The sequence below is a fragment of the Ammospiza nelsoni genome, chromosome 1 (genome assembly GCF_027579445.1).
Source record: "Ammospiza nelsoni isolate bAmmNel1 chromosome 1, bAmmNel1.pri, whole genome shotgun sequence".
Classification (NCBI taxonomy): domain Eukaryota; kingdom Metazoa; phylum Chordata; class Aves; order Passeriformes; family Passerellidae; genus Ammospiza; species Ammospiza nelsoni.
The window spans coordinates 56,739,639-56,753,348 of record NC_080633.1 but is presented as its reverse complement, the minus strand read 5'-3'; the positions used below and the strand labels follow the sequence as shown (position 1 = coordinate 56,753,348).

General features: G+C 42.7%; 1 protein-coding gene across 1 annotated transcript in view; it reads right to left on the bottom strand.

The window, feature by feature from the left end:
- The window catches only part of ADCY1 (adenylate cyclase 1), a 149,140-nt gene extending 146,436 nt beyond the window's left edge, over nt 1-2,704 (bottom strand). The window contains exon 1 of the mRNA XM_059483185.1: nt 2,036-2,704. Within this exon, the coding sequence (XP_059339168.1) occupies nt 2,036-2,704 (669 nt within the window). The remainder of the gene's footprint in view (nt 1-2,035) is intronic.
- Between the last annotated feature and the right edge of the window lie 11,006 nt (nt 2,705-13,710).

The window sequence follows — 13,710 nt, the reverse complement described above, 5'->3', positions numbered from 1 at the left end:
TGTGTGTCACAAGTTCACAGACCAGCTCTACTGCTTGACTCTGAGCTGGTTTCTGCCTCCTGTTATCAGTAAAGAATACTGCTTCAGGGACTGCATATAAACCACTGAAATTACTCTGGCTGGGGAAAATGGTGATGAAGAAGAAACAGAGATATGTTACATCAGATCTTAGTCAACTATTTCTATGCATTTTCAAGCCAGTCTCTTGCCTGATGAATAACTGAGTTAAACTAGCGTGAAAGGATAGAGCCAGAAAATTTTTTCTTTTCAAAATGTTTTACATTCACGACCTTGGTTAGATAATTTAGTGAGCAGACGTTATTGTCATCTTCTTTATGCTACTCATCTAGAAGAGCAGATGCCACACTGAGCTGCAGCTTGGCATCAAGGAAAGTCTGTCTGTGTGTCAGGGTAGCTGGGATAGCCTGGACTCCCATAAGGACTAATTGGTGCTCCAGTAAAAAGAGCTATCTTCAGCCCTATTAAAAAAGAATGTTCTAGTGTTTTTAACATCCTTCCAGATGCTTTTTAGGAATGCTCCTCTCAGTGCTCCTGCATTTTATCAGCTCTCCCTCCCATGGAAACTCTAAATCACATATTTAAAAATAGACCATCAGATTATCTGGGTAAATCATAAAGCTCAGCTTATCTCTCTCCTACCCTTCAAAATATACAATTTATTTTGTCCACCAGCTCAGCAGCGCGAAGCCATCAATAATCCTGTTTGTCTCAGTAACCCCACTCAGTGATTGTCCCTGTGCATCTCTATTCTGTGTGTGCATGTCACGCTGGGGTGTGTGTGTCCATGTGTGCACCGAAGAAGGATCCAGGAATTCACAGTTCTGGGCACAAAAGTGTACAATTCTGCTGTATTTATGCCCATGTCAACTGTGTACGTCCTAGCATCACAACACTTATGGAGAATAATACCAGCATTTTGCCGAAGTAATGTACTAAGTACTTCAATTATACATTAAATTGTTGTTTAACACCAATCTGGACGACAGAAGCCGTGTGCTTCTCCTGAGGGCAGGCATAATCAATTCACGCAAGGAAGGACACAAAAATTTTCCAATTCCTCTCTCCCAGTGGTTCACACGCACCAGATAATAGAGCCTTCAGGGGCAAACCCCGAGTGCCAGCCCCCCACGTTTCCTATACGCGCATCTCCTCATCCTCTTTCCCCTGCCAGTGCGGCCCATCAGGCCACGAGAGCCGGAAAAAGCCCTGCAGGGATATAAATAGCTCCTCGGGGGAGGAGGGGAGAGTGCAGCAGCACGTTTCTAAAGATGCTTGCTGCAGAGGGAGGTTTTGCTGGATTAATTCAGAGGGGAAGGGGAATCGCTAGGAAGTTCACTGCCACAGCAGGTAATGTCTGTGGAAAGAGGGCAGCAGCTGCCCTGGGGAAGCTGAAGGGGGAATGCCCCGCTTTCTGGGAGAGCAGCGAGGCGGGCTTCCCATTCTGAGTGTCGCACCTATTTCAAATCGTTTTCTCAGAGCCCTCCCCGCCCCCGCAGATGGGCTGTGTATAGGCACGAACGGCCCACGGCTGAGACAGACAGCGAGGATACGATCCATCTCGGTGGAGGTGTTATTACCACACGCAGCTTATTGTCAGTGCCAAGTTTGTACAGAGCCAGGTGATGTTGCTGGTGCGCGCTGTATTGCACTGACTGTGCATGCGATGCTCTGAACTCGCCCCATGAGCGGGCGCACGGTAGCGCTGCCTTCCCTGCCCTGTCCCCGGTTTTCCTTGGAGAGAGAGACAAAGCCGAGAGGTTCCGTCTCCCCAGAGCCGCCCTATCCCCCCCTGCCTCCAGGAAACTTTCGGGAACTGCAGACACAAACGCCTGAGGCACAGGTGCGCGCTCGCCCCTTCCCGGCCGGGGACAGCCGGGGCGCTCCTCGGCCGCAGGATGAGCGGGGGGCCCGGCGCCGCTCCGCGCCCCTCCGCTCTCCCTCCCCCCGGCGGGCCGGCACCGCACGGCTCTGCGGTGCTGCAGCGCCCGACCCGGCCCGGCCCAGCCTCTCTCACCGTCCTCCAGAGCCGCTGCCGCTTGGCACTGACGGAGGTGGCGGTGACGATGAGGTGGGAGACGGACACCACCAGCCCGAAGACGATGGCCAGCAGCGTCCGGACGGGAAGCAGTGAGTAGGAGACGAAGGTTACGAGCATGAGCTGCCACATGCCCTGCTCGGGGGCGCTGGGCGGCTCCATGCCGTAGGCGCCGAGAGAGAAGGGGCAGCAGAGGAAGGAGAAGGTGAAGCTGAAGAGCAAGGTGAGCTTGACGATCTGCTGCAGCTGGGTGACCTGCAGGTACTTGACATTAGTGACGATGAAAAGGGAGAGGAAGATGATGCAGTGCACCGGGTGCGAACCTTTGGAGATGGTTAGGCTGGGGCCGGAGAGCAGCTCCACCAGGGCTAGGCTGGCGGTGAGCACGATGAGGACGGCCAGCGCCTTGAGGGTGGACGTCTGCTCCAGCTTCAGGTTGTAGCTCTGGAAGAGAGCCTCCAGCTCCTTGCAGTCAAACTCGTCCTCGCAGGCGATGGCATCCAGCAGCAGCAAGGGAGGGGGGTCCCCTAACCCGGCTCCCGCTCCCGACGCCGCGGCAGCCGGCGGGGAGCAGCAGCAGTGGCAGCACTTCTTCCTCTTGGTCTTGACTTTCTGAAACGGTATTTCCTCCATGTCAGTGCCATTCATAAACCCGGGCAAGAAATGCTCCTCCAGGTGTCTCCCGTTGCCGCTTTGCCGCCTCGCTGTTCATAAAAGAGAGGGGGGCTGCGCGCAGGAGCCGCGGCCGCTCCGCGGGCGCGGGTCCCGGGCACTCCCGCAGCCGCCGTCCGCAACCCGCGCCGGCAGCCGCCCCCTCCGCTGCCACCCAGGAGCCGGGGGTGGCTGGGACGGCGGGAGGAGAGTCTCGCTCGCGTTAATGTGCCAACCTTCCTGCCTGCAGTCTTGCTTTCCCCTCCACCCTCCTCCTACTCCTCCTCCTCCCCTGGTGCTCCAGGGATGCTAATCTCCTAATGACACCAAAACACCACCCAAAGGTTTGGAATCAAACAGAGGGAGGGTGGGGGCAAAGGGTGGGTGGAAGCTCAGAAAAGGGGAGACGGAGATAATCAACAGGCGGCTTTCCCTTCAGATAACGCTATTTTGGGGAGCGGGAGCTACAGAAGAAAGCAAACGGGCTTTCTTCTTTTGTAAGGTGGGCAATATTAAAAAATAAAACAGCTAGTAGGAGGAAAAAAAATTAATCCGAGCCAGGGATGTGGAGGAAAAGTGCTGCAGAGGGGGCCGGAAAGAAAGCAGCAGGCAGGGAATGGGAAGGCGATTCCCCTTCCCAGGTCCGAGAGCATCTCACCGGAGCTGGGGATTGAGAGGCGCCTGCGCGCCGATCGCTTGGGAAGCCGGACACGTCCCCGCCGGGGCTCCGCGACTCGGGAGCGGCCGAGCGGCCCCTGCACCGCACCCGGCCTTCCCCCGGGGCTCGCCCGGCCCTGCGGGTGCGTCCGGCACCGGCTGATGGCTGGCAGCCCGGCGCTGCCCGCCTGCCCTGGCAGCTGCTCATATATGTGTACATACATAGGTATATACATATAGAGAGATGTACACACACACACACATACATACTACATACATATATATGTGTGTGTGTGTCTGTGTGTGTATAAAAATATACAAAATCTACATATAAAGACGTAGAAGTACATGTCAGTATAAATACATTTGAAAATACATAAATATACAAATATATATGTTTATATAGATGTTTCCTTTCAGAAATAAAGTCGTATCTGATTGAATGAATCTCATTCTCATGTTTCTTGTTTCTGCCTAGCTCTGGAGCAGTGGGAGAAAGTGGTGTAGTGAATGAGAAAATTTTCAAGATAACACACTTCTATGAGCTCTTCTGCCTGTCTGGTAGTACAAATCAATCAGTGGCTGTGGAGGATTACTCTTATGACAGTTAAATATCACCCCACTCAAAATTGTACTTCATGCCTCATCAGGAATTTGAATCTGTTGTTTTGAAAAAAAACCCCTCTATTTCTGCCTATAATGCTGCTATCAGATACTATTACCAAGTTGTCACAAAACAATACACTGAAATATGCTTTTTTGTAATCATTGCATGTAATTTTGGGATTATGAGACTGATTTCAAACTCACCAAAGAGTAGAGAAAGGACACCAGTTTTCTTTTGGTTTGGGTCAAGCATTTGTAAGATTCAAGTCTAGGAAAATGTCAAAATAAAAAATTAAGGTTGTGAACAGTTGGCTTTTCAAAGGCAGGGCAGCGATGCTTTCCAGAATCAAAGCAAAAATCCTACTATCATCCATAGGCTGAAGAACTAATCACTGATTTTTGTATCAGTGATGTCAGATTCTGGTCCGAGATTTGGGCTGAAGAGTGTTAAGACCAACAGTAGACAGGGATTCTTTAAGATTTGTTATGGCTGTGAATTATGTTGGCAATTCACTTCTGGATAGTAAAGTAGCATTAAAAATTCTCAAATACATAATCTGAGGCAATATTTTATATATTAATATGTTAGTATTTGATATTAGTCCATGCCCTATAGACTCGGTATGCAGTCCTTCTTTTGAATCTGGACAGATCTCATCAGGAAAAGAGAATAAATCAACATTGCTGGAGTTTGTGTATTGCAGATTCAAAATATTCCACACTTGGGAAAATGACTGTTATGTACTCTGTGTTCATGGGAAACAACTCATGGTGATTTCCCAGACTGTGACTTAGACCCTCAAACACTGCAGAACTGTAAATACAGCTGATATTTAGACTTCTGTAACATCCTTCCAGAAGAAATTAAAGGGGTTGGATTTGCTGGCCTGAGTACTGAAAACAGGAAGAGATGTTTAGCTGAAATGAAATTAAACCTATGTTTAAACCTAAATTAAAATATGTAGACAAACAAAAAGAGGCTTCCTTCATTTTGTGGGATCTCTAGTGTGTTTGAAAAGCTTAATAAATTAATCTCCTTAATAACTTTGGTGCATAAATTCACTTTGGTCACACATATATTAGATAAACACACACTGTTGTGTTTTTACCTGTCCTCAGCTTTTTTTCTGAGCTCATATATTCTGAGGGATAAACTAATATTTCACATCTCACAAAGTATAAGAGGTGGCACTAAGTTGGCCAGCCCTAGGGGCTATTCACTGAAAGAGTTGTCACGCTAGCAGTTATAATTTCTTTCTTCTGGCTCTCAGCTTGCTGCTGAGGAAATGGAAGGTGAGTAATTCCCTACAGGGCACCCTGTGGTTTAGATTATTTACATGCTTCTCACAGTCTCTGGTTGGCTTAGTTGGGGCATACATAAAGCAGAGAAAGATGCTGCATATGAAACACATACATCTTCATTCTTGCTAGGTCAAGGGGAAGCAGTGAACTGTTGAAGCCTCATCTTCCTTAGATACTCTAGGAGTATGGAAATGCCACACAGTGATTAATGAAACTCTGCCATCCTTTATAGACTGTTTCACATCACAGGGCAAATACCTTCCATAATGAGGAGCCTAAATTTTAGCACCTGATGTCACAAATACAAAGAGGAAACCTCAGAGCCTTTTTCTGAGACAGACATATTATTAAAGCAAATGGCCAGCTATAAAACTGCTGGAATGCACTTGACACAGGACCATATTTTCTGACTTATCTGTTGTAGATGACAGTTTCTAAAATAATCTAAATCTTCCTGGGGTTTTTGAGCTATTAACAATACTTTGTGGACTGTAGTACACTTCTGGCTCATTTTTAGGAAAGATATGAGGTTGGTTTTGACAGCTATTGCCCCCCAAAATTCTGGAACCAACTCAGTTCTTTGTTTTGTATGCTTTTGCATTTGTAATCAGAAACTACTCTGGGAATGAATGTAAAATATTGACAGGAAAGAGTATTGACAGGAAAGGGTGATTAGAATCCAGCTTTTTCATCTTTAGAACTGTAAAACCTATCTGCTTTTAAATTTTTTTCTAAGAAGCAAGCTGTCTTGGTTGTTTGAGTCACTGGAAGTGAAAAACATTTTTTATGGAGAGTCAGGCAGTATATGGATCTAGGTTACACTAAATACAAGTCTCACTGCATTTTACTAGACTATAGTTTTGAATTAAAGAGCTACTCAGAGTTTCAGTTCCCACTCACTTCCTTCTCTCCCAGTCTATTTTTATTTACTATGTGCTTGTAGTTTCCCCACTCAATAATTATTTTTCACTATAATCTTGTTTTACTTTACTGAACTCAGTACTTGCTTTTTTTTATCTCATCTTCTATAACAGTTTAAAGCATTCACTGCTTGGTGCATTAGGTGGAGATCATCTTTAAAAGCAATACCTTTCATAAAACCGGGTCTCTTCAGATTCAGGACAATTTTAGAAGTAGGCATAATGGAAGTTTTGCATTGATAGACTTTTTTTTCCTTCTGGTAATTTTTGTCCGAGTAAGGATTGCAAGGATTTTCATCTTTTATCCATATTTAGTATTGCTTACCTGTAACATAATGGAATGCTCTATGATCGGAGACAGGGATAGAAATATCTTTTTCCTCTCATTGTCTCTGACAGTAAGACTAAAGACTCTGCACAAAGCTATTGAGAAATTTCTGCACATTCATTCTATCAGGCACAGCTTGTTAATGCCACCACAGAAATCTATCTAGTGAGAAAAAAGCAGTGATACGGGCAGGACAGAAAAAGTCCAGCACAAAATAGTAGGAATGGCCAAGTTTAAATATAAAAATTGAACAGTGTTTTACTCCTCTCATGAATCTCTGAAATAGATTCCCAACTTCTTCTAGATTTTGGGGAAAGATTTGAAAAAGTGAAAGTATGTTTTTCCAAATCATGCACAGATTTCATTTGAAACTAATCTGGGGATCCATTCACAGTCTTATTTCAAGAAATGTAGAATAGATTTCTGTGAGGCTGCTGAGAAATTGTCTGAACAGGTCTCATAAGCATTATAATGACTTTTCCTTAATATTCTTTGTGATTTTAAAGTTTGACTTATGGTACATGCATTTTGATGGAGAAGAAATGAAAGTGACCATTCTGATACATTAACACTTACACAGTTAAACAACTATCTGCATGTTTGAATTCACCTAACCAGAGCATTTCTTCTACAGAGCTGAAATAAACTTTGCCCACCTACAATGAGTGAAAACCTCACAACACCTACAAGTTCAGTCATTAGGAGACATTGGTTCTAGCCTCAGCAATGTTGTCCAAAATTACTTTTTGATTTTATCTTTTTCTTTGTGATTCTTCATACAAGAACCAGTTTTAAGAGAACAAAGATGAGACTTTCAAGGGTAAATTTAGGCTGCAATACTAAACCCAGTGACAAACCTGTACCTTATCTTCTGCTCAGGTCTAACACTAGCAGTTTTGTTCTGTTTACATAGCACTGCACAGCGTTTTTTCCACTCAGATTATTTTAATGACTATTCTATCTGTATAAAAGTCTATCTAATTGTGTAATCTATTGGAAAGAAACAAAGTCAGATGAGAAAAAAGTTATATTAAGGCCTTGACCTCAAGTCACTTGTCAGACAAGACTGATGCTGAAGCAATTAGGACATTTGACAGAAAAATAATATGGCTGAAGTGGCTAATTTGCCAGCAGAGAAAGGGGATGGGCTTTCTCCAGACCTCTGCTGAGCAGGGATTAGGAGCATTTTAATCCTTTACACCTCTCTTCTATTTTAAGCCATACAGGAGAGCATGAGACTTCTGTGACCTACTGAACTTCTGTATTAATACTAATGAACATCTTCAGTGAGCAAGCAATGTGCTTTCCAGACACAATGGACACCTAGCAGGTCAGCCAGACCCTTCCAGCTGCTGACCAGTCATTAATTTTCTTCATCCATACTGTATCAACTCTGATTTATTTATTCTTCACCTAAAGTTAGTGCCATCTAATATCTCTTATAAAGGCAAATATTCAGGAAAGAAGGTCACTACATTTTTATGAGGAATTAATTCACTGTTTCTGTTATGGTCTCTAGTAAGCCAACCACAGTTCTCAGGATCTCTCCCAAATACCACAACCCATCTGGCCATGCTTCTGTCTCATCTCTTCCTACTTTATCCTCCCTGTTATCTCACAGAAATGTCAGGATTTTTCCTTCATGAGCCTGTGGCTGGTAGGAGGGTGGAAATGACACAGGAAAGGTTTCCAATCTTCTTTAAAACAATTTGTTGTGTACTTTGCCAAGGGGTATATAACAGTGACACATACTGATTAAAAAACATCAGCAAAACAAATCACAAACCAACTGCAAAACCTACACAGCACTTGTAGCACCTGCTTTTTTTACTTCATTTTAGATGTGTACGTTCGAGAATACTCTTTTTCAGCAGAGAATGCCATAGTGCAGTCATGAATGCTTTGGTACCCCCTCATTGTGCCATGGGACTCCACGCAGAGAACACCATCTCCGTTGCTGACACCCATGTTGCCAGCTCAGGTTTCATACTACATTTACATGTCTGTGCATTAACCAGATCTGGAGACAGCTTGTTCAGGGCTGCCACGGGATCTTTGTACTTCATGTTAGCCTTCAGCATAATATCATGTTAGCCTTCAACAACAGACAACCTTGTCTCTGGTTTCCTTCAGTAAGGTGGATCTTTCAATACATTGGTTATCTTCAGAATCACAAGCCCATCCCAGGCTAAGAAATCACCCAAGAAGATGTGTGGATTTCCTCTACTAAGGCTGTTATTTTATCTTTCCCAGTCAGCTTGGTTAACAGACTTTTTCTGAGCCAGTTTCACAGTCAATATATAAAAACAACCAAACAACAAAATCCAGCCCCCAAAATTAGCTGGATCGGTTCTCGGGCAAAATACAAATGTTGCTGAGTTCCCGCAGACTTCCTTTTGCAAATTGTTTCAGAAAAGCCAAGAAAAAGTAAAACAAAACTGAACCCTTCTTCCCCAATATCTTAGTACTTTTCCCTGAAGTCGAACAATGAAAATTTCTCAAACCAGTTAGCAGATTTGGTGGAAATTTCTGTTATGCAGTTGATCTGATTGACCAAAGCATTCTTAAAAGTCCTTTAGCTGTCAAAGAAACTCAGTAAAATTCAGACCAAGGTCAAACAGTCCATTCTCATGGATGGACTTTTCTGAGAGTTCTGCAAATGTCTAGCATCACGGTGCTAGCAGTGGGAATGAATTTGATTCTGTTCCATGAAATCAGATAAAGTTTTGATATTCACTGCAGCTATATTAGCCCTGTATTATGACCGTGTTTATTTCCCAAGGAAGGTTTCTGTTCCTCTCTATATTAATATTGCTGTTGTCTAAGGCAGGAGTATGGCTCTGTTCAGAGCTTATATCATTCTTGTTTGCCCAATGAAATGCAGTTTAGATGTATTTCAGAATGTGTATAAGGACAGATATTTTGGTTAGTTTATTCCTTGAATTTCTTGAAAGAGAAAGACAAGATGTACGCAAAAATAAAGACAGAAATTATAGCTGTTTATAATGCACAGTTCACTAGTAGCCATATTTCTGATATATCAAATTTTTAAAAAATATAATAAATAGTAATTAATATTCAACAGAGATGGTTTCCTCCTATTTTACTTATCTCTATGTTAGTTAGCATGCATATTCTTGAATCACTTATACTATGGCATGGTATTTGTCCTGGTTTGAGAGGAAGTGAGTTTTTTGGGATAGTGCGGCCAAACCAATAGGTGCTCGTATTTGAATATTGGCACCTGGTGTGGCCACTGAGGACATGGAAACGCCTCTGAGAACACAGGGGGTTAAAAGCAGAGAACTCCCAGGAAAACTTTCTCTTGGGTTCCAGTCAGTGAAAGGTTCAGAGCTCCCCTGCCTGGCTGCGGGCTGGGCGGGAGAGGGGAAGCCGTGCGGCCCGGTGAGGTAAGCCAGGCCTTGGACAGAGAAGGGAGGTGAAGAGGCCCTTGAAAGATGGAAGGGTGGAGGAACATTGGAAAGGCATCGGGAATCCCCTCCCCGCCACAGGAGAACTAGAGGGAGCTGGTGCCTGGGCTTGTGCCACCTTGAAATTTGATAGCACTGGCTGAGAAGGAGAAGGGGAGGGTGAGGTGAGAAGGTGCCCAGCAGGGCAGCCATGGGAGTTCTGGACAGGCAGAGCCTGAGATTTTGAACCCTTTTCTTGGATGATGGAAACCTTACAAATGCTGATCCTCCTGGAGTTGAATGAGAAGAGAGATAGGGATGAATAGCAGGAAATGGGAAAGTGTGATGCAAGTGAAAGATGTCCGAGAGAAGTGGAGGAGAATTCTACATGGCAAGGGATGATGGAGTGGCCTCTGGCTGGACTTTTCTCGTATAGCCATGGACAGAACCATTTTTCCTGTGACACAGAGACTGCATTTAGGGGGAGGCAATGGCTTGGAGCCAAGAGAGTGCAGTGATGTTATGTGAAGGAGTGCATGAACAGTGACAATGGGTGAGGAGGGTGGTGGTGCCCTCTGTCTTCAGGGAAGAAGATCTCTGTTCTCGAGACCCCTCAGCCCAAAGGGGTGAATTTGGGGGGGACAGGTGTCCTGAAAGTGAGAGATTGTGCTCTTTTTGGAACTGGGCAAAGGATCCTTAAAAGGAAAACCCTAGAAACAGCTCTGGTCCACATGCAGTGGTGAAAGCACTGGAAGGAAGATGTCACCATGGCAAATGATTTCCGGGCGATGCCACCTGTGACATGGAAACACAAGAGGTCTCAATTGTGTTTCCAGGGGAAACCTGTGGTACAAGAAAGACTCCTCTCTTCTTGATGAACTGAGAATTGATTTTCTAGAAGGTGGTGATGGACTGAGAATTGGTGATCTGAGGGACAGATATTTTGGAAATTTGGTGGGGGGAGGAGGAATGTTTTTGGAAGGTTTTCATTCTCTCTGTGTGTTTCTTTTTACATATAGTTGTAGGTTAATAAAGTTTTCTCTTCTTTACTCCTAAGTTGGAGCCTGCTTTGCTCTATTCCTGGTCACATCTCACAGCAGACACCAGGGAGAATGTATTTTCATGGGGGCACTGGCATTGTGCCAGCATCAAACCGTGACAGTATTATAATCTATGAATTGAAATTTTAGTAAACAAATATTTTTTTTCTTTTTCTTTTAATGAAACCTATCAGTTGCTCAAGATTTTTTTTTAATCCCATGTTTATTTTCATTATGTCTAGTTTTCACTATTGCTAATATTCAGCATGTGCTCTGCTATGATTTTTCATGACAGTTCACTCATTAGAAGTTCTATAATAGCTGCCCCAGGTACCAGACAGGAGGCTCCCTTATGGACTTCTGATTTGGCAGAACTTCACACCAGTTTCATTTGGGAGTTTTTCTTGAGTAAGTGTTCTGAAAGCCTGCATATTTTCATCATTTGCAGAGTCTCCTGTTAAAGATTGAAAAGTACATTGACAATATGAATTTTATAATAACAGTAGAAATAAATATGTTTGTAATGACTTCCTATTGGAGAAAAGAATTTCTCCTTTATAATAATTTATTGTTTTCTGATGATAACTATAAAGCTAACAATAGTTTCAAGACATAGCATACTACAGACAACCAGAATGTTCTCTGCCAGTTAGTACTTGTACTTCATCGCTTAATGAATACAGATATAGCCCTTTGCTGTTTTTTAAAAACCCAAGGAAACCATCCCCAAATCCAGTGGAATTAAAAAAAAAACCTTAATGATGCTTTTCAAATAGAAAGATAAGCTTGTTACAGAAGGCTAATTCTCGAAAGATACTTATTAGAGATTCACCTCCTCTAACACTCTCTTGCAAAGAACAGAGTACCCCAAAACAGCATGTATCAGACATTAAACTGCTGCTCCAGATTATTTCCACCAAGGGCCAAGATTCTCTCTATTTTATTTCTAATCTGTGTAATGGGATTCTTCACGTAAATCCTGCAACTAGCAGCAACTAATTAGGTCAAATTAACAGGACATATGTTACTGGATCTATTTTGAGTTTAACTCCTCAAGATGGAGCTACCCTCCTCTTTAAGGTAACAACTACTGGGTGTTAAAAGTGAAAAGACAGTGTTGTTGTGGTGTGTTTACTATTCCTTTAGTCAGAGCCTTGCTCAACATTAAGACAGATTTCCGGTGGACTTCAAAGCTATATTTATTTTCTTATCACCTGTGTGCCCCCTTCATCCTAAACAATTTGCATAAGCCTGCATAATGCTTCTTAGCTTATGCCTCACTGCTTCTATATATAGATGAACTGGAAATTCAGCTTAGTAAAGCAACTTAATTATTTTCTTGTTCCCTTCTTTCTTCCTGCCTACACACTGTGCATGTGTTTTTGTGCATGAAGGTGTGAAAGAGATATCATGTACTCAAAAGGAATTTTAAGTGTTAAGTGTTATTGTTCTTATTAATTATTGGAGGAAACAAAATTTTCTAAACTGATGCAAAAGTAGGAGCCATAAGAACAATCCCAAATATCACAGGATTCCAGCATATGTGTGTACACCTCTGAGTGTGAGTGGGTGTGTTTGTAAATGAGAAGCAGGACTTTTTCCTTTAAAAAAAATTAAGACAAAAATATTTTACATTTTATTTGTGACACACATTGAGAGTTATAAAGCCAAGTCAGGTGCTGATTTTATTAACAGTACATCTCATATATTTCATACAGGCTTCTTTTCATTTTCTGTGTAATTTGCTTAACAATCTGTTCTTTTAATTTTCTGTGTTATTTGCTTAACAATCTGTTTGCTTTCAAGTTTATATTTGCAAATTAGGTTATTTCTTTAAAAACCTAGAGGTGAAATTAAAAATTTCATTGAATATGGTATATTTCTGGTTGGATAGGACTCATAAGGAAATAAAAACAATACTTAGATTTTAGTTAAAAGTAGGCATTTTTCTCACAACTTTTGGTTGCAAAAATTGTAAAAAATTACAGCAGTTTAAATATAGATCTGCTTGCCTAAAAAATTAATTTTACATTTAATAAAGCTAATTTTGTAGCACTTTAGCACTTAATCCCTGAGAAGCTTCCTCTCCTCAGCTCTGATAGCCATTTAAAGAAGAAAGAGGCATTACTCCAAGGAGAGCTTACCAGTGTTTTTGACTCTAGACTGAGTAGTGCAAGCCTGACTACATTCACTATAGATTGGGTCTTACTGTACTGTCTGAAATATATCTCACTTCTCTAAACAAGGTTAAATGCTATTTTTCTTCCCCTAATCCTGTTTAACAAGTTAATGGGTAGTCTGGACAGTTTAAGTATTCCAGTTAAGTGGGAGAAAAGTCACTGCAAGACCACTTAAAAGGTATCATGGGATGACAGAGGCTAAATGCAGTTTTCCAAAGGATTTCCTAAAGGGTTTCCAAATGATTTTAGGGAAGGCAAGTTAATACTAACATTAAAATAAAAAAAATCTCTGGGAATTTCCAACTACCATTGCAGTGATAAAACTTGTTTTTATTTTTGGTAGTACATTTTACAGTTTCTTCCCAGCACTGACATACTCTCTTGGCCTTGCACCAAACTCACCGAAGCTGAAAGCTGATGGAAAACTTTGACGTTCTTTAGCCCCAGGTGCTGCTCCTCAGCGCCCATAGATTAAGGGCCTCAAGGTGGCCAGCTCTGCTTATTGCACTGCCTAAGAAAAATTTCCCTGACTTCACTGGTAACTTATCCCACAAGGCTAA